The sequence below is a fragment of the Branchiostoma belcheri genome, unplaced genomic scaffold, assembly GCF_001625305.1.
Source record: "Branchiostoma belcheri isolate BF01 breed outbred unplaced genomic scaffold, Haploidv18h27 scaffold74, whole genome shotgun sequence".
NCBI classification, from domain to species: Eukaryota; Metazoa; Chordata; class Leptocardii; order Amphioxiformes; family Branchiostomatidae; genus Branchiostoma; species Branchiostoma belcheri.
This window is the reverse complement of record NW_017804398.1, coordinates 1,624,913-1,649,598: the sequence shown is the minus strand read 5'-3', so window position 1 is coordinate 1,649,598 and position 24,686 is coordinate 1,624,913. Positions and strand designations below refer to the sequence as shown.

Here is a 24,686-nt window from a genome sequence, read left to right as displayed (position 1 = left end):
ATGTCAAGACCATGTGTGTGCGAAATAATTGATCATCGCGATGCTGCTTTTTACGAAAACTACGCTAAACAGATTAGTAGTTTGGACTCTGCAGAGACTGACTACTTGTTGTGATTCCCAACCGCAGGTGTAAAGTTGTCCCCCTCGCCTGAGCCATGCACGCACCCAGGCGGAGAAAAAAGCGTCCCGCCGCCAACCTCAAGTCGGTAGAAGTGTCCCGGGGCAGGGGAGGGTACGGCTTCACCCTCTCGGGACAGGTACCATGCATGTTGAGCTGCATCGTCTCGGGCAGTCCGGCCGAGCGGGCCGGACTCCGTCCCGGGGACTACGTGATGGCAGTCAACGGGGAGAATGTTGCCAAGCTCCCGCACGAGATCGTGGTGAGGATGATCGGCGGCTGTAAGGGCATCCTACGACTGAGTATCGCACAGAGACACGGGGACGACTCCGAGAGCTCTGAGGACGAATGGTTCGCGACCCGACCGGGTAGACCTGGGAGGGACAGGTCAGCTGGCAGGTATGCCCCCCTCCCCACTCATAGGTTTGATATCAACATAATCAGTACACATCTGCACATCTCTAATATATCATTTCCTATTTGGATAACTTCAAGTGGCACTTCAGTTGTGTTTGTGGCCTTAAACAGGAAGCTGTTCAAACATTTAGTTGCCAAGCTACATGGCACAAAGTTTGTGTTTGGATTGAACTTGAAATTTAGAAGATGTTTTGTTTTGCATAGTTGATAGTGTTTCAATCTGGACATGGCTGAAGACCCAAGGAATTTCTAGGAAACAATATCCTATTTTCTTAGATTTTCAAACATTGTATTCTAGATATGTTGCAGGATTTCGCCTCTATTCTAGAAAACAAAACAAAACAAAGTAACTGTTATAATCATTTAGAAAATTTGTGTACTATGGTCATGTAGAAAAGAAGATGAAATTATTAAACCCAAGGGACAAAACTTGTAGCAACATCTAAAAGGTCATTTAAGAGTCAGTATCAGTTCAATAATTGTCTAACACTAGTGAAGACTTTTTGACTTGAAAAGGAATAATTGTTTGTTTATAAAAGCTTTTGTGCAAGGTAAGAACAGGAGACAAAAGGACACAAAAACATTGCAAAGCTATCATGATCATCAAAAACTCAATACAGGAATGTCAGTAGTCTGTGCAGAAGGTAAAATGCTGTAATCAAAACACAATAAGCTACTCGTTGCCTTAAAATTCCACTTCACTATATTCTAAAAAATCTAAGAGAATGTATCATGGGTATTAATTTTGGGGTATGGATCGTATACAATTAGCTAACACTGCTTTTAAAGTAGTTTTTTTAAATACCATATTGATGATAGTAGTACTAGATGTTGCATTTACAACACTATTGTTTCTTTACTATCCTTCATCTCTTTCTACAGGTATCCAAATGTAAGCCGAGCAGAGAAAGTTGTTGAGGACATTGTGTCTGGTGCACTCTTCGCCTCCAGCCCTCAGACTCAGCAACTCCTGTCTCCTCTTGCCCCTGTCACACACTTTACCTCAGAAATACCTGAAGAAGTCAACAGGTCAAATGGACAGGACCCTCCTCCAGCGGTGCGACCTAAAGCGCCCAGGGTACATCCGTCCGGCATGGCGTCAGATTCTTCCAACTATGACGGGTGTAACGACTCTTCCAGGGACCAGCATCTACGGAGATCCCGTAGTCAGCCATCAATGAACGAACGGGAAGATAAGGGGAGAACAGACCAAGAGGGAGAGGCTTGGAACCCTGCAATGTCTCCTGATCTGAGACCAGAAGAGGTGGCATGTATAGAGGCTGACCAGGAACACTGCTTCCTAAGGGTCATAGTAGGGTACCTTGGCTCTATAGAGATGCCAAGAGAAGGGAACTCGGCTACTGTGAGTATGCAGAACATCCGCAGCTGTGTACGGAGGTTGAGAATGGAACAGAGAATACATACCCTGGTCCTGATGGAAGTGAGAGAAGGGAGTGTAAGACTACGGAATAACAATGGTGAAACTATTGCCATATACCCAGTGGAAAGACTAGCATTCAGTGGCGTCTTCCCAGATGATAAGAGGTTCTTTGGTCTTGTCACGACGAGGGGTCTGGATGAGGAGAGCTGCTATGCAGGAAGTGAGGACGAACGGTCGCTAAATGTTGGTACATCTTGCCACGTCTTCATGGTAGACCCTGAGATAAGTGCACACAACATTCATGCTCAGAGAGCGCAGGAATTCTCTATAACGTGCACTACAAACCCAGAAACAGGAGGGTGTGAGGAGTTCCCACGTTCAGCGCGTCCTCTCCTACGTACAGTGGGACTGCTGTATGGGGAGAGAGGTAACGATGAGGGCACGTTGACACGCGAGATTGAAATGGCCCGATGGCAAGCCTTCCCAGACCAAGATGCCTTCCACGCGCCGCCAAGGCGGAGTAATAGCAATAGCAGCAACAGTGACAGTGGGATTGGTTACTGGAAAGAGGAGGGATACAGAGTGAACAATGACAGTGTGTATGTTGTTGATCTCAGCAGCGATGAGTATGGCATGATGCAGGTCAGGAGACCAAATGCTCAGCAACAGAACAGGCAGCCAGTTAGAGGTGCGGAGGGTCCCCAAAACCGGGGGACAGAAAATTCCCCGACGTCCAATGGATTGGCAAACGGAAAACATTCCAAACTGTCCCCACGCGTGAGGACGGATATCCCACCACATTTGAACTTGTCACAGAGACGAGGCCACCAAGGGCAGGCCAGCTTCCAGAACAGGACTAGCCCGTCCCAGAACAGTCACGGCCCTGCCAGACACCCGTCGGCACACCAGAGCAGACCCCGCATCCCCCCCTCCCCGTCTCCGCACGTGGAGATGTGGGACCAGCTGGTGCAGCAGCAGGTTGGGAGGATGAGAGACGCACGTGCGTACAACTACAGCTCCAGCGACTCCAACTCACCGATCAAAGACCGCCCTCCACCTATCCCACCCAGGAGAGGTCCATCTGCACGACCACAGGGCAGCAACAGCAATAGACAAAAGGTTAGCGTGACTTTGACTTTGCTTTATTTTTATCTATAATCACCGGGTACACTTCAGAAATTCTTCCCGTGGTCCTCACATAAATAACAAAAAAATCACATAATTAAGAGATTGGGTGACCACAAAGTGCCAATAATAGTACATATGATACATAACCTGCATACTCATAAGCCACATCATTCCTGTGGTGTACACCAGTCAGTAGTTGTTGCTAGTTGTTAGGTTTTGAGTCATTTGACTACATTTTTTGGGGTACAGACTTACAGAGCAATTCCCTCCATTTTCAGCTTTGAATTGTTCTACTTTTTACCCACAAGCTGTAACAGGTGTTCTGACTTCTTTATCAGGAAACTGTCACCTGAATAATGTGTTTGTTTTGTTTTGTTTTTAAGTCCATGATACATTCTCAAAATCTCAGATAATCACTTGATATAAACATGTCGGTACATCAGTACTTACTGATACAGAAGGCCTGCAATTGCAGTTTAAACTGCATGCTGTTTGTCTATCCGTGGCATTTTCTGCCTAACTAGTACCACTGTTATCTTCATGACATTCAGCTGTAGACTGGATTGAAATGATTTTAGTTTACATTGCACATTTCTGGGGACAAATCAACATTATAAATGCAGCACCTGATCCACCTGCAAACAAAATTCCAATCTTTCCATGCACATTTTACGCAGTGATCACACTTTTTTAGAAGAGAGCTGTACCAAATCTAGGAAATCTTTGGTTTTAAAACAGCTCAAAATTGCACGAGTAATTGGAATTGTGAAGAGAGTTAGGTGGGCTATTTTAAGATGTATTTACTGGCAGTGGTGATGAAATTCTGGTAAAAGGTGAGGGTGACTGTGTGTAATTAAACTCATACTCACGCCATAGTCACGACTCACAAGCTATTAATATTTCAAACTTAGTTGAACTTTAACAAGAGCACCAGGTTTCCTTGGCATCAAAATCATGGGTATGAAAGTGTGTTTGTAAAAATGAGCAGATTAAACTCATGATAAAATGTGTATGCAATGGATTACAGTAAAGCCTTAGTGTCTAGACTACCATAGAAAATGTTATCAGATAGAGTAGAAAATAGTCTGTAATCAGAAGGATTGCTATTGTTGTAGAGGGAGATCATCCATCTGTGTAAGACTATTATAAGGCGTGATAAGTGTACCTGATTGTGTGGGAATTGTTTTGTGTGCTTCTGTACAATACCAGAGGTGGTGAGACTGAGAGGGTGGATATTTCCCATTCACAGACCGGTGCCTGTTGGCTGATACTTGATTCTAATAATGACTTGGTGTCTCACTTCAAAAACAGCATGCTGTGCGGGGTGAAATGGGTTTTTTTGTCGTGGAAATTCAAGACAAGGGTGGGAGTGAAAGTGAAATGAAAGAAAAGTTTTTCTGATATTGTTAAGTTAATATTAAATGTTTCATTTTGTTTACATATATTACAAATAATCTAATAGATCTGTTCTATTTTGGTGGAAGTACTGTGTATTTAACAACATTATTATGTTTTCCAAAGTATTTCTCATGTTAGTCATATCTTGCCAATTTCCTTTTTTTTTCTAAAAAGATGTAATTTATCTAAGTCACAGTAAAAAAAAACAACAGCAGCAGAAAAGAAAGCAAACAACACATGAAAATGCCCCATATGGCAGGTGTCAGTCTGAGTAAGAAATACAAAGATAGACAGACACCCCTTGGGTCAGTAATGATAGCCTAGGTTCTGTTATGACCTCCAGGTATGTACTGGTTGTGCAAGAGTGGTAAGGTTAGGAACTTTTTTTGTCCAGTCCAGTTCAGTACTGCAGGGCGGCAAGAACATGTCAACAAACTTCCCCTCTGGCTTGTGAAGAATGTTGTCCAGAACTGGAGGAGACACTGTTGACCAACTGTGTTCTGGCTCGCAGGCCTTTTGAGGTGCCAAATAGGAAACCCTATTCAGGCTTTTCTCAGCTGGTGTTTGGAGTTGGCAGCTCGGTGTGAATCCCTGCATCCACAGGGGTCGAATAAATTGTCAGGCGCGGCTGGCTCCTTTTTGTACAGTGGGAGTGCTTGTATGTGTTTAGTCTGAGTAACTTTTCTATTCTGTGCTGTACACAGGGTGCTCCGTCCTCAGGAAAGGCAGCCCAGCCACCACGGATGCAGAACTCACAACAGACACAGTCTCACGAGGTGAGGGAACTTGTTTTTCACGTACACCAGTTGTTGTCATGACCTGGTGTTTTGGTTCATTAGCACCCTATCTACCCACAATGTGTGAAAATCTAGAGGGGTCTATCGTATGCTATCACTCCCAACTGATCATCATGGATCAGGGATAAGAATACTAGAAGATGGACATTGTGTGATTGTAAGCCCTAATCTCCATGACTAGATTAGCTCTGAAAAGGATCAACCTCTCTACCCCCATGTGATACTTCGTTTACTTTGAAGGGCTAGCTAATAAGCCATATGTATCTCAGTTGCTCAGTTTGAGAGCATTTTGGAAGCCACAACCACATACAGTCACTCAAACCACTTAAAGTTACAAAACTTGTGTCAATCCTCTCCTAAGGAATTGATGTTGTTCTTGGTCTCAGCACAAAACCTTCATATTTTTGGTGACTAATAGTACTACTTGTACTTTTATTCCTGGTGATGTGTGTGTGTGTGGGGGGGGGGGCACTTAGTGTCCTCAGTGTTTAAATGTTTGAACAAGTGAGGCTGGGGGAACAGTGTTTGTAGTGCTTGCCTTCAGTCCGAGTCTTGCCCTCTCTGCACCCTCTTCAGAAAAAAGGAACCATGTTCCATGTTTACCTTGCATGCACTGTAAAGTGTTCCTGCCAAGGGCATTGACTTTTCTTGGCTGACTCAGTTTTCCTTTACATAGCACGATATATTACTGTTTTTCCATGGGCAGACATCCAAAATAAGAAGACAATAAACAGTTACCATGAAAAAATTAATAGTAAGCGTTACATACCGGCCGCATGTCCTCAGATAGATTTAAAGCTTCAGTGAGCATAGCCTCACCTTTTGGACCCACCCTGAAATTTGCCCTCATTTCCATTACAAAGGATAGCCTAACTATGCATAACATCTCACTGTAGAGGTGACACGACTTTGCATTCTAGAAAAAGCATGAATCTTTAGGAACAGTATGAAAAGATTCTGGTAAGTATTATACTGAAAATAGTTAAAACTTCATGTATTTTTTTGCCATTCTCAGTTTTGTAGTACTGTACTACATGTATTTCTTTATTCTTTCCTGTACCAAACAATTCTGGGGCATAATTCAGCCATTGACTGTTAAACGGTAGTATGTGATAGTAGCCAAGTCAAAGCAAGGATTATGTTTCTAATTTGTTTTGGGATTGGCAGGATTTGTACCACAGCAAGCTTGCCAAAGGCTGCCATATCACACCTCCCCTGGAGTTGTAGAGTTAGGCAGATCTGCCTCTGTCTACATTGTAACTCAGTCAGTTAGTTTTGATTTGATTTATATGTTTGGTTGTATGAAGACATACAACCAGGGCTTTCAGCCAAGGCTATTACATTAAAAGGCAAGACCTTGAGTATGTGTATGTGTGTGGGCGGGGGGATAAAAATATCAATGTTATTTTCATGTAATTGTAATTTTTTAATTATAAACTGATCTCGTACAGCATACTAAAAATTCAGGGGTCTGCTGAAAAAAATGTTCTAACATGCCTCTGAGGACGCCTGTTACCCAGGGAGATTGGATACTGTAATTGCTTCCTTTGGGAGTGGAAATGTACAACTAGTAAATTGATGTCTGGTGGTGACCCCTTGACCTATAAAACTGCCTCTAGATGACCTGATCATGTGATATTTGAGACATTGACATTTCTGTATTTGTACCTATAAAACCAGGACTGACTTAGATTGTCCTTAATGATTAAAATTTTTTGATTACTGATAACTTTGGAATCATGACCTTTATCAGTCATATTAGTTCAATCAAAAATTCAAAGCAAAAATTGCTTGTCCTTGGTCATGTCCTGATATCAGAAATTACATGTCAGGCTTACTAAGGTCAATAATTGCCTATCCATTTCATCCAATGGTGTGCCCCATTAGTAATTACCTATACCAAATTGCATGTCCTCTTATTAACAGCAATTGGTTAATCTGTCATATTAATCATATAGGACCTTTCAAACCTGTAGCTGAAAGAGTGAAGATCTCTCTGATTTGTCAATTACTGCTAGATGGTGTGAAGTTACATTGTAGGTTATACATATATTGTAAGTTTGTTGTTTGTTCAACTAAAATATTGTATATTATCATTTAGCTGTGTCAGTTGCCATTAAATGTCTTGTAATTTGTTTTCTGTTGTAGCTGTAAAATTTGCATTCTTTAATTCACAATGTACCGGTAAAACAAAATGACCAAATCCTTTGGTAGTCACTGGGAAAGGTTGCTACAGCTGCCAAGAGTGCATTCAATTCTCTTCATTCTACCATTGTTACTTACATTGTACCTCTTGAATGTGCACTACTGTATAGTGCCTGACAAAGAAGATATATGTTTTACCTGATAGAGTTTTATGATGTTTACAGGAAAGCGGTAGGTCGATAATTCTACCATTAGCAGTCAAGTTCCTGCAGATTTGTTTCATTTCCTGTCACGACTGATTTATTTTGTACTCGACTGCCTTTTGTTGTTATGATGAATTGATGATGAAAAGGGTTTAGATGGAACACCCATGAAAGGCAATATGTGTACATGTACTGTTTGAGGACCATAGAAGGATTTAGAAGAAAAAGTACTGATATATAAAGTGGTTGGTCAACTCTTTGATTTACTCCTATGTCTATTAATTTTACGAAATTGAAAAATTGCTGACAACAAAATTGACAAATTGCTGACAACATGGCCTACTGTATTTAATTTTTGGAAAAGTGTATTTCTGTCAGGACTGTCTCATCACTCTTATGTTCCGTGACAGACTTTGGGTAACAGAAAAAATGTTACCCCGTGAGTGTCCATCCAGGAAATCTGCACTTGATGACATGATTTGAAGATAATTAACAGCTGTACGAAAATTTGCCTCTAAAAATGCATTAAATAGGTTGTAACTTCCACAATTTCACCTTAGAAACTTGCATAGTTATGCTTCAGGTCCTACTGGCCACCACACTAGAAAATGAGAGAGATGGACAGAAATACAAACCTGGAGACAGCCCAGATTACACTAATTTATACTGTCTGACCTTTTCAGGCTTAGTTTTGGTCCTGAGACCACTTCAGGTTCATCTTCAAGCAAATGTTAGGCTACATGTAGCTGATTTTAATGTCAGGAAACATGATTACAATCTTCCGCTTCTGCTTTGAAATCAACTGTAGGTTTTTGTATCATTGCCAGTGCTTATTTGTTGCCTGAATTGAACATATAGGCTTAGCTAGGTGTATGTATTCCAGTGGTTACTTTAGTGACACTGCCTCTGGAGTTCCAGTCACAGGCCCAATTTTCACGCAACTGGAAATGGATGCAGTCCCTAGATCCACTTACATGTACAACACTGTCACAACCAGTGAAAGAACTTGAATTCATGGAATTCAATTTCATGGACTTATTAATAAGCTGGTCTAGATTCCTTTCACTTTCCTATTGTGAAATTTCTGTAAGTTTAACATTGGTAAGTATTTCGTGACGACCTTGTGTAACCCCCTTACCCTCGATGTGCGAGGAAAGAAGCTGGAAAGGGAGGAGGGTGCAGTCACCTTTGCAAAGTCAATTAGAGCCGCAGGTCGATAACTGGTAGTCATTTACAACATTTCCACCAGCACAGGAACGTGCCCCCTTCTCCCAGATAAGTGTGTGCCGACTCAATTAGTGGTAATCTGTGAAAGAATCTCTCCTTGCTTCCTTTCAACAGCTCGATGAGCTCAGTGATGTGAGACTAGTCACTAGTGTGATGTTATCGATGGAACATTGGCAGGATAGACACAAACTTTTATCAGATTGGCGGCAGATCAATTCCAAATAAGGGCACTGTTTTGTCAGACTTTTTTCTGTGTTCCAGTGTGTCCATTCAGCAACATCACTGAAGTGGAGATGTTTCATATTGATTATCTTGTGCCAGCATTTCCAATTTTTCCATTGCAAACCAATTACTACAAACTAATTGTATTAGTAAGGTAGAAGAGTCTGATAATTATGTTTGTTGCTATAAAACATACCGTATGTTGTACCTTATTAAATGTACACTTGTTCTGTAATAAAGTTTATTAATTGTTAATCGAGCATGACATATGAATACTTTTATGGAACAAAATGGTAAAGTTGCACATATTCAATGACGCATTCCTTTTTGAAAACATGCCTTGGAGGTAGAAACTTTCTTTTTGGGTCAAGCATCATCTCCACAATTGTATCCATGGTAACGACATGCAGTACTCATTATGCTGAATAATACAGGATAATGGGAAAAGCATGATTACTTCCACATACTTGATAAAGGCTACATCCTGTTGACAAGCATCTATGCTAAGATATTGATTTTAACAAATGTATTAAGTAAAACTTATGTCATAGCTACTGCATGCTAATCATCCATAAATTTAAGCTAAATTCAGTCCTGTAGACCTCTGGTCAGCAATTTCACTGGACAAAGCAGTTCCAAAATTCATGAATATCAAGAACCGTGAGATGGAAAAGGATTAGCCCTGAATTTTTGCCAACTTCAAAAATAACAAGCAATTTAGGTATGCATTATATTCCCACTAGGGACTAGTTACCTGAACTGTCGTGTGTTTAAGTGGAAAATGGATACTTGTAGCCACCATAAGGAATCACCCTGGCTCATTTCTACTGCAAAGTACAAATCACTGGTGAGGGCTTTTGAAGAGAGGGATCACTCATTAGCATGTGTTCCCATTCCTCCATCTCCTAGCAATTTATCAACCAGGTTTCCTTAGTCCCATGGATGCAATATGTCTTTGTTAGGCTCAGGAAGCAACGTCTTAAACTGGTTTTTGATGTATTTTTAGTCTAATAGTGGAGTATCCAGTGTAACATCTAAATTAGTACTTAATAATATCTGCCTTCTTATATATATATCATTGTCTTCAGTTGAATTGTTAAAGCACTATGGTGATAGACAGCCTTCTCTAGTTCTTCTGAATACACATTGCTGATGTCTAAGCATACTTATATTTACCTATCTGTATCTGTATCTGTATAGCCGGTATAACCGCCTTTCGGCGTAACACACCAGCTTCGCAGGCACGCGGCGCGGCGGCAGCTGGCTATATTACACCGATCGACTTGTTACACCTAACCCTTGAACTTCTAGCTCTAGACATTGTTTAAAGCTATCTATTGACAGTGCCCCTACTGTACTTGGTGACAGTGAGTTCCACTCCGCGATAGTTCTAGGAAAGAATGAATTCTTGAACACCTCAATCCTTGGTTGATAACTCTGGTACTTGAATGCGTGGCTATTTCTTGTTCTCTTCTGGGCTGGTATTAGGTACTTAGTAGTTGGGACATCCACCAGTTTATTAGTCATTTTGTACATCATGCATAGTCTAGACATCTTTCTTCTGTCTTCAGTGAGGTCCACTGTAGGGTTTCTTTTTCTATTTTCCGTTGTACACTAGCACCTCTTACTGTTCATACAGAATCTTGCAGCTTGATTCTGTACCCTTTCCAATTTGTCTTTGTCTTTCTTTGTATATGGATCCCATACTGTCGCAGCGTATTCTAGGTTCGGTCTTACAAGTGACGTGTATGCAAGTGATTTTACTCTCGTTGGACATGCCCACAGATTACGTTTAATCACTCCCAATGTCTGTTTCGCCTTAGTTGTGATATTATTAACATGTGCACCCCACTTCAGTCCGCTTGTCAGCGTGACGCCCAGATACGGATGGATTTTTGTGGTTGCTAAAGCCTGACCACAAAACTGGTAGCTAGTTGCATGTGGTGTTCGTTTGTTTGTTATGTGCATAATGTAGCATTTTTCGGGATTAAACTGCATGAGCCATTTGCTTTGCCATTCTTCCAGGGTGTTCAGGTCTTTTTGGAGAAGTTGTGAGTCGGTCTGTGTAGAAAGCTCTACATACAATAGACAGTCATCGGCAAATAACCTCACATTTGAGTCAAGCTGATCTGGTAGGTCATTTATATACAAGAGAAAGAGCAATGGCCCCAGGACGGTTCCTTGAGGGACCCCAGACGCTACTTTAACTGGAGCCGACGCCTTCCCTTCAACCACTACTGTTTGCTCCCTGTTGGTCAGGAAAGCCTTTAACCAATTCAGCGTAGGGCCTTGGATTCCATAATACTCCAGTTTTGAGATGAGCCTGCCATGGGGGACTTTATCAAAGGCTTTAGTAGCCTAATTGATAGTTGAGTGAATAAAGTTGCACTGCCAGAAAGCATAATTTTTTATTTATCAAAAATAAAGTAACAGGTACATAACTTATATTTCCACTTTTGTTTTCACTACCATCTCCCTGCATACATTGAGTTTGCCCACCTATCTACATGCAAGACTACATGTAACCCTATTAGCTTTCATTTCTAAGAAAAGAATCATTGATTTCCCTTTCAGCACTGCCTCAGGCTCTGTAGTAAATGTGTTTATGACTTGCCAGCTGATACAGTACACTGCCCTAGAGCAATGCTAGAATTAGGTACATGAGGAAAGATGTAGATTATGTATCTGACTGTAGTGCATGGATTTGGGGCATTGGATACTACCGGTAATATTTCGATCAATTTCCTAAGAGAGCAAATTCCTTAGATATGTTTTTAAAAAGTGCAGTTTTGTCTTCTGTATCTAGTTATAAATCCTCTTGATCTACTGATACATGGAAAATTACCTTTTTTTATGATACGGTTAGCATTGTATGATATTTTTGATACACCCTTGCAGTTGTAAATGTGTTATGTAAAAGACCAAATGAATGTGATTTACTATAGATCATGATAGTATAGTATTAATCTGGTGTTGCGCCACATTGTTAAATTGTGTGATCCTTTTTTATTTATTTATTAAGTTTTACCACATACAATATGCACTGTGGATGGCATGGCGAAACAGGTGTTTCTGACATGAAACACCTTTTCAAAGCCGCCATACCAATAAAATGACAAAACAATACAAAAAGTAATCATATATAGTAATTTTATATGTTCTAACAACTCAAAGTACATTGAATCATTCTGTATTGGTAAATCTTGTTCATACTTTTTACAGTTGCTGCAGTTACAAGTTGAACAATATGTTGGAACCAAAAGTTTACCCAAAGGAAGTTGGCCTTAAAAGAGTCCTTTGAGACTATATATATATAACCTATACTGTATCCTGGATCAAAGAAATTTAGCATAGAATATTATTAGAAGCAAACAAAAAGCAGCCTTAGCAATGCAACTAAGGTGATTAAAAAAAGGAATGATTGATTCTGTAGAAGTCTTCCTCATATGTCACCCTGTTGTTCGTTGCTAATTCCATCAGTGCCTGGAAGCGATATGACAAGAACTTACATCACCAATGATAATTTTGTACAAGGGGACTGAAAATGCATGGATCTTTAGTTCAGTAAATGCTATCCTAATACTTAGGTACATTTGAAAGGTGAAGGATTTAATGACTTTCTGATACAATGTAACAGAATTTACGCTGAGATATTTCTCACCATAATTATGATTGCTTCAAAAGATAAAAGTCTTTAAGCAATTATTATAATTATTCAAGCTCAATTTAGTAAAAACATCAAACTCAACACTTCAAGTTGTAGTTCCATGTAGAAAAGTAGCCCAATCTTCAGTCTCACAGTAACATAACTTCAAGTCTCTCATTCATGGATGCTTTTTTGATGTTTTCATATATATTGTAAAATTATGTTAGTCTTTCTAAAGTACAATTTCTCAGCCAATTTTGGACAGGTACGTCAACTGAGGACAGGTACACGTGTACGTCAAATAACAGATACCTACAATGTATACGTACCAATAACTAATATCAAAGCATTCAAACTCAAAGTATATCTCACACAGGCATGGACTATTGACAAAACCATAAATGAACCTTACTCTTTACGTGGTCCCGATACTGTCATGTATTGATGTATTGGCTACAGTATTCAGCCGGATGTGCATCTTTTATCACTCATATTATGTATATAAGTTTTAATACCACCATGTCCTGTTAGGTGTCATGAAAATTTGATGACTTGTTTAGGGACTCTTTTGACTCAATATACATAAGAGAGAGAGAAAAAAATCAATTACGGGGAAGGTGTCTGCTTCAAAAGAAACCGCGATGTCATTAACGTAGTAAATTAATTCAATTCTTCCATTGAGTAATTCTTTAAATGGTAAAATAGATCTAGAGCAGAATTATCATTTTTTTGCCATATCGTATGTAAACTTAAAGCAATATCCAACATATTCTGGCCTTATACAATGACTTGGTATTTTATCTAAAAGCAAGCAAGTCCTCAAACAAGTGATTGACTCTGTACGGCCTAATAGTTAAAGCTTTGACAGGCTTTAAGCAAGAGATATTGGAAGATTATACCAGTGGGATTTCGTTATTTGTGCAGGTACTTTGTGAAATACATAATACTGTGTCATCTCTTTCACCACAGTATTCCTTTATGTCATATCAAAGTCCCCATGACACAGATGCCAGTCATTCATGCTTTCCAGTCTCAGCCTGATTGTGGTTACCAATGTGATGTGAGTGCAGTTTCCTGTGAGCCAGTGTGACAGCAGCAGGTGTCAGGGATAGTTTAGCGTGCCGGTGCACGCTGTGGGGGAAACACCCATCTGTTCCCACGTCAGCGGCGTTTTGTCTACGTTCCGGCTCCTGTCACTCATTACCGGGCCTGCTGCAAATTGCCTTTCTGTGGGAGTTATCAGTTTTACAGTTTTATCTGTGTGAGTGGTGGGAGTCACACAGCTCCTGGGCTTTAGGAGAAGTGCAGGCAAGAACTTCTAAGACAACCATCTGGACTGAGAGGAAGCACACTCCCAGCACAGCAATCAGTGGGTCGTCATTCACTAGAGGACTGTAGGACCAGTCAATCATCAAAAATGCAGGCTACGACAAAGGTTCCAAAGAAGAAGAAGGTGCTGCGACGAATCGCCAGCATGGTAATACCACAGGTCTTTATTCCTTTTCCATAGGATCTGCAGATAGAACTTCTCATACTAGTCATAGATACACTGTTTTTGACTGGTAATTTTCTATGGATGGCAAATACTTTGCATCACTTACATTTGTTATGTGGTTCTATCTACAATGTTGTGGTTCTATCCGCCGTACCTTGTGAATGACATTATACAGATACTAATGATGCCTCAGAAAGTCGAAGGCTATAGCAGTGGAAATTTGGAATTGTATACATGCTTGTGCGTAGAAATCTTTGCCGAGTATAATACTGTTTTTCTAATGGAGCAGTGAGAGAAATTATGGTGCTACTGTTTGGCATGAAAAGCAGTGAATTTCATGCAAACTCGGGAAGGATGGTCTTTATGAATGAAACTCGTGGAAGGGTGTTTTTTGATGGCGGGCAGGTGTAGTCATGGAGAAAGTCATTCATACCTTACATATCCAGTTTGACAGCATTTCCTGTTGTTGTACTTCTGAATATCTTGCAAGGTAGATGAAGTGCTATACCCAGAATGTGTGCTTTTACAAGCAATCTAAAAGACTATTTCTTCCTTAGCCTTTCCATGGAGATAATGTTGATAGCTTTGATTGAACCATGTTTCCAGTAGTTACAGTACATGTCTTAGAGTTCTATTCATATATATCTACATTGTGCATAGTCAGCCTTTCACAGAAGGTTATTGCACTTAGAAATTTTTTTTATGGAAGCATTTTTTAAGTGTCTGTGATACCAGTATGCTGTTTTGATATTGAAACAGATGTATATGTCATTTTCCAGTGGGCATTGTATATCATCCTTGTCTGATTTCCATGGGCAGATTGCGGCACGGTAGATAAAATCTAATTAACACTTACTGAAGCCACGGTGCCGTAAAACTCCCTGAGCTGCTGCCTCTCCAGGCATGAAACATGCCCTGATGGAATCATCGCGGGTCGGGAAGGAGATGCGTGATGTGCATGTTTTGTAGATGGCACCCAAACTTTACTCAGACATCTGCAAGCCACATATACTAACAGGTTACATGCATGCACCTATTTTCACTACACCGTACAGGGCTAGAGCTGAACAGGTTGTGGCTATTTAACAGAAGATTTTAAGGCTGTTGTTGGAAGAGTACCCAATTGGTTGTGCATTCTGTGCCAGAATCAGCCTGTCCCTGGTACTGAATACTGTGCTGTGTCTGAGCAGTCCCTGGCTACAGACAGGCTGTACCTCTTTAAGTACCTGTTGAAAATTCCAGTGATGTCAGTGAGCACAATGTAACCTCTCCCCCAATGCAAGTCATTCCTCTTGAAACATTGGTTGGGAAGAAAGAACCCAGAAAGTCGTTTGTTTGCAATATGAAACTATATACATGTACTACTGTCCTGTTTACTGTGTTGCTCTCAGCCATTCAAATATGCAACAAATGAGGCCTGTTCTATGTCATAGATTCTTTGAAAGAAAATCTTATAACTGCCTTTTACTATTATTCGTTATTTGAATGAAGAAATAATGAAACTGACTCATTTTGTGCAATTATGGAAATTGCATACCACAGCTCTGTTGCTAGGTTGCAGTGACGTCAGAGGTATTCTGTGTTTATAAGTATTATTTATTTTGTCTACAAAGACATACTTGCTGTCATGATTTGGTAACATACAGTGGTAATCTGACGAGACAGCGGTACACAATTTTCTGTAATGGGTAGGTACAGAGTTTCACAAGAACATGGCTGTAACTGTAAGTCCTGTGGTAGAAGTTTGTAAACTATGGTCTTGTATCTGTATATCCGGTATAAAAGCCCCACAATGTAACACCAGCTTCTCAGGCATGTGGCACGGCCGTACATTGTAGCTGGCTATATTGTGCCGAACAACGACATGGTTTTATAACTCATATTCAGTTGTAGATACACTAATATTTTAACCTTTGACATATAGAATATTCTAGAATTCAAGAAAGACGTATGCTAATGATATATTTATGTAGATGCAGTGATGAATAAGGCAACCATTGAAACCCTTAAAAAGCAATTATTATTTGAAAATCATCAGGTGCTTTTCTGTGAGTAGGCCCCAAGGTGCCTTCGTGGGTTAGATAATTGCTTATACACCAGTGAGTTATAGTACGGAGATTTAATATAACTAATAAATGCTCTAAATGCGTGGTGTAACGGATGTGCTGCTCAACTCCATTGTGCCCAAAGGCTTATTAGTGCTAGATGTACCAGGGGTATTGAAGACATATATTGCGCAATATCTGACAACCATATTCTTTTCCTACTGTGTGCAGATGACTAAGACTTTTTTTACAACACTGCATAAACGGATAAAGTATTATCATGAAGTCAGTAAATAGTATGACACCCTTGACTGTCTGCTGACACTTGCTCAATTTTGAATTCTTTGCTACAGCCATAATTTTTTTTATCTCTGGGTAAAAGCCTACAAAATATAAAAGGACATTCAGTCATGGTTATAGATAATGTCATGCTTATCTTGTCAAATGATTGTGTCACATACAGGAGATCTTAACACACAAGAAGAACAGTACATGATATCTTTATACAGTTTGAATAGAAAGTTCTTATGTCATGTTGTATTATGCACCCAGGTGTCACTGCCTTGTTATGTAACTTGGGGCCATCAATAAATCATGCTACTGAGGTAACATGGGAGACACAGAATTGTTGATGAGATAGATGGTTTCAACCTTAGACCTTTTCCAGAGACAAGTTCACAAGTGTTGAGATGTATTAATGTTCAAAAGAGTATCTGGATTATGTTCAAAGCAGTATCTGGCTTGTATCTGTGTTGCTTCTGTTTTGTTTCAAGTGATTGAGAGTAACTGTAATGCCTCCATGACAGAAAACAGACCAGCTCTCAGTGCGGTCTCATTCAACGTAGAATGTCATCGTAAGATTTTGATGTTGTAAAATTTTGAAGTAGACGGTGACAGAACCAACTGCTAACAAAGACCTGATAATATATAAGACAGCCTTTTCCATAACAAGATAGCTGAAGTTTGTACAAAGTCACAAATACCGTGTTATGATAAGAATGCCCTCAGTTTGCGATCGTACATTAAATGTGACTGGGCCCTAAAGAGTAAAATGGAACATCTGAAAGAAGTATATAGAAGGTATGTAGAAGGACAAAGATCTTGTTACATACCTTAAACCTTTACTGCTTTGACTTACTACAAGAAGTAAGGAGAATGAACTTGATTCAACTCAGTGACGGTGTTAGCTTGAGATGTTGAATGCTGTAACATATAAAGTTGCACGTTTTATAGACTGAGTATTGAGATCTCTATTGCACAGTCATGACAAATGAATCTTTTCTGTACATGTACATTCTGCCAATAAAGTAGGCGTTGACCAATGAGTGTCCCGTCTCCCCCTGACACCTTCCCTCATCATGTAGCGGAAGAGAGGAGGAAAATTAGCTGACGATTGTACAGTGGGGATTTCCTCTCCCTCGTGTACAACTTTGTTTTGTGGAAGCAACACATCTTAGACAGAAATGAGCTCATCAAGAGTTGAAATGTAATTAAAATAGATTGAATAACCCAAGTCAGTTGATGATATATATTGATTTTTTTACAAGCTGACTTCAACTAAGTCTATTATAGGCATGTATCGACCTCGCTCTGTATCATTTAATGATGCCGCTATAAGCTTCAGTCAGGCATGCGTGATTAGCCATTCATTTAAACAGCGGGGCAACAATATATCCGCGTGAAACAGACGAGATGGAGAACAAGACAAGACTGGTAGGAGTTCTTGCTGTGTTGCAATTGCTATTTCTTTAATGTATACCAAATGAACATACTTTGTATTTTAGCTGGTATTTGAAATTCAGTACTAGGTTCACATTGCGTTCCGTATCAGATGAGGCGACCTTGTTGTTTTTAATCTTACCCTACAGTAGTAGGGATGTGCCTTTGGCAAAGACCTCCGATCTTTGCTTGGATTTGGGTCTTGGATTTGACCCAGCACCGTTTCCAGATGTGGGATTCAATGATTACTTGAGGCAATTGACTCCTCACTCGTATCATTGCCATTTGGACCTTGTTACATGTAGCTGTATATGGTATCGTCTTGAATATATACATGTACATGTATGTATTTCCTGCTAGGCCTTCAGACTACATGTACAAATACCCAGATGAATTGTTCCAGGATTGATTAAATGGCAGTTGGTAAACCTATGAGTATGAGTTTCTGTGTAGCTCAGCCTTAGCCATAAAATTTCCATCCTACATAACACCTACATTTGTCCCTAGCAATTATTTTTACCATTGTCCATTTGGCCTTTAGCCTTTCAAAACTGTCAGGCACGGCTGGGAGGAAAATGAATTACTTGCTGCGGAATTTGGCTATATAATTCCATGCCTGGACACTCCTCTTCCAATCATATCGTTGCAAGTACCTTGATGGTTAGTGCATTCGAGGTGCAAAGGGTAATAGCATTGCATCTGTCTTTATCTCGGAACAATGGTTTACTGGATTGATTGGGAGGCTTGACTAAGGTTTGGATGGAGCTATGGCGGATTGGCAAGGGTGGCAGCCTGTCAAAAAGGTACATTTAATTTAAAATAATAGTAATTACATTTTGTATGAGAAATATCATGCATTAGGCAAGTTACAGCCAGTAGCAAATCATGTTTGATTTATTGTGTTAGAATATACTAGTAATGTACAAAAGAGTTTCTACTTTTTATATGATTAAGCAATCCCATCTCCTCTAGATATTGATATGATCATTATGATGTACCCAGTATTTGCCTGCACTAAAAATATTACAAAAGGTTCTGTACAGTAGTTTGATTCCTGTCGGGATGGTGAACTGGATTCTCTAAAATTCGTTTCCAGCTCCAAGAAACTCATTCAAACATATAAAAGGCTCTGGACAGTAGCCAAATAATTATTATTGCCATCTTGAAATTTTGTGATTGTTTTTTTTTTTTTAATCAACATTGGATAGTATGGTATGGCTTCACACATAGACTTTGAACCTTTTCCTAACGCCTCCTGTCCATGTAAATTTCATACATGTACAGGGGTCTACAAATGAACGAGTCTGCAGAAGGACAGGTATATTGAAACAAAACGTTAACTCATGCTTTCTCTCATGTGTCCCTCACTGCAATCTTTGGACTGTGACAGAGAGAGACTACTTTCAATCGATCACAGGTAAGCCTTACACGGCTTATAGTGCAGCATAAAGAATATGAGTTGCACATATATGTAATGCCAGTCCTGTCTGCTATGTTGTCAACATAAGCTTCATTGCATATTTAACATAAAATGCTTCTGTGGTTATTCTACATGATACAAGAGGGTGTTAAAACCTGTTTGATGCTTGTTATGCTCTTGCAAGTATGTTTATTGTCTTTAATTGTAAGCATTACTGGTGTGATTGGTCTACTCTAAGACTAGTGACTGTCATTTGGGGTTTGGGAGTCCCCCTTCTACTAGTTCTAGCATTTCATATTGTGCAGGTTTTGACTCTTGCTTGACATTTTGAAATGGATTGTTCTCTAGTGTATACGCAGCTTCTACTCCAGATAGGTCAACTGTAAAGGACAAATTGATTTCACACCATTTGGGCATTTTGAAAAGTTTGTGAAAAATGTCGTGATCTAAATGCCGTCAGTTTTCACATGGACAACCAACCACATTGGGGAATTGTGATTGATGTTGGCAACTTGCAGCTATATAAAAGCATTATATATCATTCAATTTTTATTTTCAAAAAAATTTAGAAATTCACAAAATAAAGGAATAGAGACCCATCTTGCTGACTATGGAGATGCAATGCTTCACTAACTCTTGAGTTAATTTTTTTTCTTTGATTTCTTATTACCAAGATGACTATTGTCAGATAAATTATGATTTCATCACACCTATTTAAAACACAATGGAGGAAGGAATCTTGGAGCATATTGATAAGGTTAATGACCTTAGATGGACAAATTAAGTAATTTAGAGAACAAATTGCACTTCGTACAAAACAGGGAAGGTGCGGTCTCCTAAGGTTACACAGGTGCATTGTCTAATGACGTAACCTACCTTTGTCTTTTGTTGAAGGGAGAAGGAGCTTTCTATAGTGTCTGTCAAGTGCTCGTCATTGATGAATGTATTATTCAAATCCTACTTTTCAACCAACAGTGGAAAAGCCTTGTGGTTCATTAGATCAATTGTTCAGAACTATACACTTAATGAAAAATTGATGCCTTTCATATAAAACCAGACAGCTAAGGTGTAGAGTGTCAGGTGTTTTGTACTGTCAACCTGATGAAGATGCATTTTGTTATGTGTATTCCTTGGGGAACATGAGACATGTTTTCGTGGGGAAGGGGTATTTTGGCCAAGCCATTTTAAAAAGCCGTTTAAAAATCCAGCTTTTGTCAGGACAAATTTTGTTTACTTTAGTAAGTTTAGATGTGGTAAACCATTGGCATCAGTGCAGCTGGGAGAGGACAACACAATTCAGTCCCTTATTTCATCTACTCTTATACATTACACATCTCTGTTAAAAGCTGTTAAATCAAGACATGTGCAATGTTGGAAATTGTATTAAAGTGATACTGATGTATATCTTGATACTTGTATCTGCATAATAAGTCTTGTCCTATCTACCCCTCCCCTGGTGATTTCATTTGGTATGACCCAGTGGGCCTGCCACTAGAAAAACTGTTTCCTTTAGTTGATACCTGACCCCAACCATAATTGGTTGGGCATGCTGCACTTGCTACCAATTGAAACCCAGTCACCATCACTGGACATGCTGGAGGGGTAGAATTCCTCCCCAAACGGTAGAATCATGTTAGCAAGGTCCTTAGCACAACTAGTTCCTGAAGTTCACCTCTGAAAGTTTTGAACCAATCAGTAGTATCTTTGCAAAGTTTGGGAAGATTTAGTGTCTGGGAAACAAGAGTGCACCGATGCCTGTTGTGTTCTATATCGTTGGAAAGCCAGTGGTAAGTACACAATTGTTGGTACTCAGGTACAATGGATATAGGGTAACAATGAATGGACAAGCCTGTAGGGATTTCTGCTATAGAATCACGACATACCTTCACATACATGAAGGTGTTGGGGAGGGGGGAATCTCAGGTAGACTATGTGCTAGAAGTTAAACAAGCATTTCACGTCCAGCGAAAAGCTATGTCTGTGGTATACCCATAAATACAGTTGACTCATATATCACCAGATTTACAAGGCTCTGTAGTAAGTCGGTAATTTCCCACAAAAACATCACACTCATCTGATGTTTTTTCAGTAGCGATTGTCCTATGCCTTGGTGTGAGTTCTGTGTGTTATTGTTTGTTCAACACAATAGAGTCTGTTTGACAGACCAACATATCTAACTTGCTTGGGCAGGACTTTATCCTCAAGTCAATATTGTGGTATCTCATGTTATCAGAAGGCATGTTACATTTGTGTGAAAGCAGAAAGCTGCTTTGATGTGTCTATACTGTTGGATGAGGTAATTTCTGAGTAGCGATATGGGTTACAGCCAAATGGATTTTCTGTCAATCTACACCATGTACATTGTATGTTGAGCACTGTGTTGAAGAGATACACATGCATGCTCCCCTTGTTGAAAGATACAGTATGTTTATTGCTCTGCTCCTTTTCACGGAACACAGATACTTTATAGATCTGTGGAGAAAAGGGCCTACAGATAAAACACATCTGCCTGAAAAGGGAAGCAAAGCAAAGATTACATAAAAGAAACATTATGTCTAAAAGTACAATCCTTAGACATTATCCCTGAGCACTTTCTGATTGTTCTGCTATTATCAGTCAATGTTGCCTTTCTACTTTTCGTTTTAATCCCCCATCAAAGTTTAACTCTGAACTTGAGATAACATATTCATTCCTTTTTGAAATGTAAGTGATCTCAGACATCCATGCAGCCATGCAAGGCTTTTACCACCCTCTTGTTAAGTATGCATAGATACTTTTTTTATTCCCTTTGAAAGCTCTTAAGCTGATAAAAGCCCATGTACAAAGAATACGAAGCAGGTAGATACATGTACATGTACATATGTATACATTTTAGTCTGCTGGGAAACAAAGCTTGGTACTATTATAATATAAGTATATCAATTTCCTTCAACTTCATTCAGTGTTCATTGGACTAACAACATATACAATGTGGTAACTCATTACTTCTGTTTTGATTATAAGACAGGTCATATTGATTCATATTTAGGAAGACTTGATTAAACATATTTCCATATTTCAGGTCAGACCGTCTGTACATAATATTTGTGTTTACTACAATCATGCAAGGATTGAAATATAGTTTTCTGCATGCATGCACCAGTGCAGATACCATTCAAAATCACCTGCACCAGTTTCACATCCACTACCTTAAATTCCGTCAATCAAGAAACATGCATATGTTTTCTAATTGTTCCTAGAGGTACCATTTTGTTATATGCTGAATTCAATAATGCTGCTAACTATGAGTATGACGGATGCAACCTTAAGCCATTACTACATGTGTAGCTAGCTGAATGTCCCTGTGCTTCCCTAATGTGTACCTAATGTGCTGCAGTCTCATGAATCATGGGCCAACTCGGACTAAAGAAGTACAGTACTGGGACCCCCTATGAAGATGCTATGTGAATGACACCTGTTAACAACAGAACACAGTCTGTAAAGCACTAGACAAAATCTATATTGAATATAGATTTTGTCTAGTGCATTACAGACTGTGTTCTGTTGACTTTTCTAATTAATACTCTGGTATTGGCCTTGTTTTTTCCCTTTTCCATTTAGTAGTTTGCTTGCTGATACCATTTCAGAATATCCAAAAGTTCAATAAGTTGAAAGTACTACATGTATCTGTCAGGGTAGCTGTGTTATTGTTTTTGAGTATTATTCATCTTGCCATACATGTAACTCTAAATTCTTCTGCGGTAGTTTCTTCACCAAGCAGTGTTATCTCAAAGTTTATTCCTCTGTGTTTGCACAGCTTAATACCCACAAGGCAGCCAGGGGCTTGTTCAGACCCCACTCCTGAAACAGTAAGTCACCACAAGGTGGCTGGTATTGATTTCTATGGATAAAGATCTCCATAATGATCACAGACGTGGAGTGAGGGTTTACGTAAAAAGGAAAAAGACAAGGTCTGACACCTTTGTACTGAGATGACATTGCCACGACTTCAGTTCAGTCCCACAAAGACATGTACACATGAAAAGTACCTGACTCGAAACAATGATAGCCCCTCCATTCCTACTGCCTGTCATCAAAGATGCATGGCCTTGGTAAATACAATGCATTAAGCATGTGCATTGTGCCAGAAGGTACCAGACTGGTTGTCTATTTGTGGTAAACCCATACAATAAAAGTATTCATGTGAGCCAACCTTTAATACATTTTCCCACAAAGTTCAACAGTTACTGGAGTTTCTGCCAAACAGCTCTCTGGTGTTTTAGAATTAGTTTTGACTGATTTTCCCTATTATGATAACCCATTAATACATATTTAATTCCTTGTTGTGACTCAAGCCTGTTTGGAAGTTCAATGCAAGTAATGTAGATTAAACAACCAGCAACAATTACAGTGTATATATAAGTCTCTGTTACTGTTAGTAATTAGTAATTGTATCATGATTACAGTACCTAGAGCTTGTGAAACTTTCTTGCAGCACGCACGCTCAGATAACACTTCCATTCACGTTACAAAATCGTGATAGCTTTGTTTCTAATGAATGAGCCTGATTGGCTAGCCTGCACTTGATGGACAGTCTCATACACTGTGAGCCAGCTTAATGTAGATATTAGAAAGATACTGCACTGAAAGGTATCTAATACATGGTCTCATCAGTCCATTAGAGTAGCTGGGGGACAGAGCTGAGACGATGCTAGTGTGATACTGCCAGATAATCAATTAATGAGTCGATACCAATATTCCTTGTATCCTTGTTATCTTTTCTCTAGCTAGACTGTTGCAGAGTGGATATAGATGAATGTACATGTAGTCCATCATAGTTGTATCTCCTCCATAAGTTATCCACTTCCTGAAGCCAAGACCTCTTCCTACTACCATCAAAATCCACATCCACATTCTCCCATGTGTATACAGGGCTTGAAATTCATGTAGGTGAATTGAGCTGTGCGGCATGCGCAGGTATATTTAATTTCTACCTGCACCTAACTTGCACCGGTCCATGTACTGGGTTTACATGTAGTGAATTTTTATTTGCTCCATTGGCAGTTACCAACTATGATTGAAGTATAAAAGAAATATCGGCAATGGTTTCTGAACAGTTTTTACTTTTTATTTTGATATGATCCACACTTTATAAATTTTGAGCAGTGCAGGTAAAATTTATCCGGTTCAGGTAATTTTCAATGTTGGATGTCTTTTGAGCCCTGCTATAGCATTTATTCCAATCCATTTCAAGTATTTCATTGACATCATAAATATGTAGAATTCCAGTATGTAGCCAGGAGAGTCTGATATTTTATACACAAAGTGGAGATGACATTCTTAAAA

The 24,686-nt window shown here is 39.5% G+C and overlaps 1 protein-coding gene across 4 annotated transcripts in view; it reads left to right on the top strand.

Annotated features, from left to right (window-relative positions):
- Nucleotides 1–24,686, top strand: part of LOC109485303 (regulator of G-protein signaling loco-like) — a 47,628-nt gene that overhangs the window by 538 nt on the left and 22,404 nt on the right. For all 4 annotated transcript variants that reach the window (XM_019788841.1, XM_019788842.1, XM_019788839.1 and 1 more), the window contains exons 2-4: nt 128–517; nt 1,418–3,035; nt 5,147–5,218. In XM_019788841.1, coding sequence (XP_019644400.1) covers nt 156–517; nt 1,418–3,035; nt 5,147–5,218 — 2,052 coding nt within the window. In that variant the 5' untranslated portion in view covers nt 128–155. The remainder of the gene's footprint in view (nt 1–127; nt 518–1,417; nt 3,036–5,146; nt 5,219–24,686) is intronic.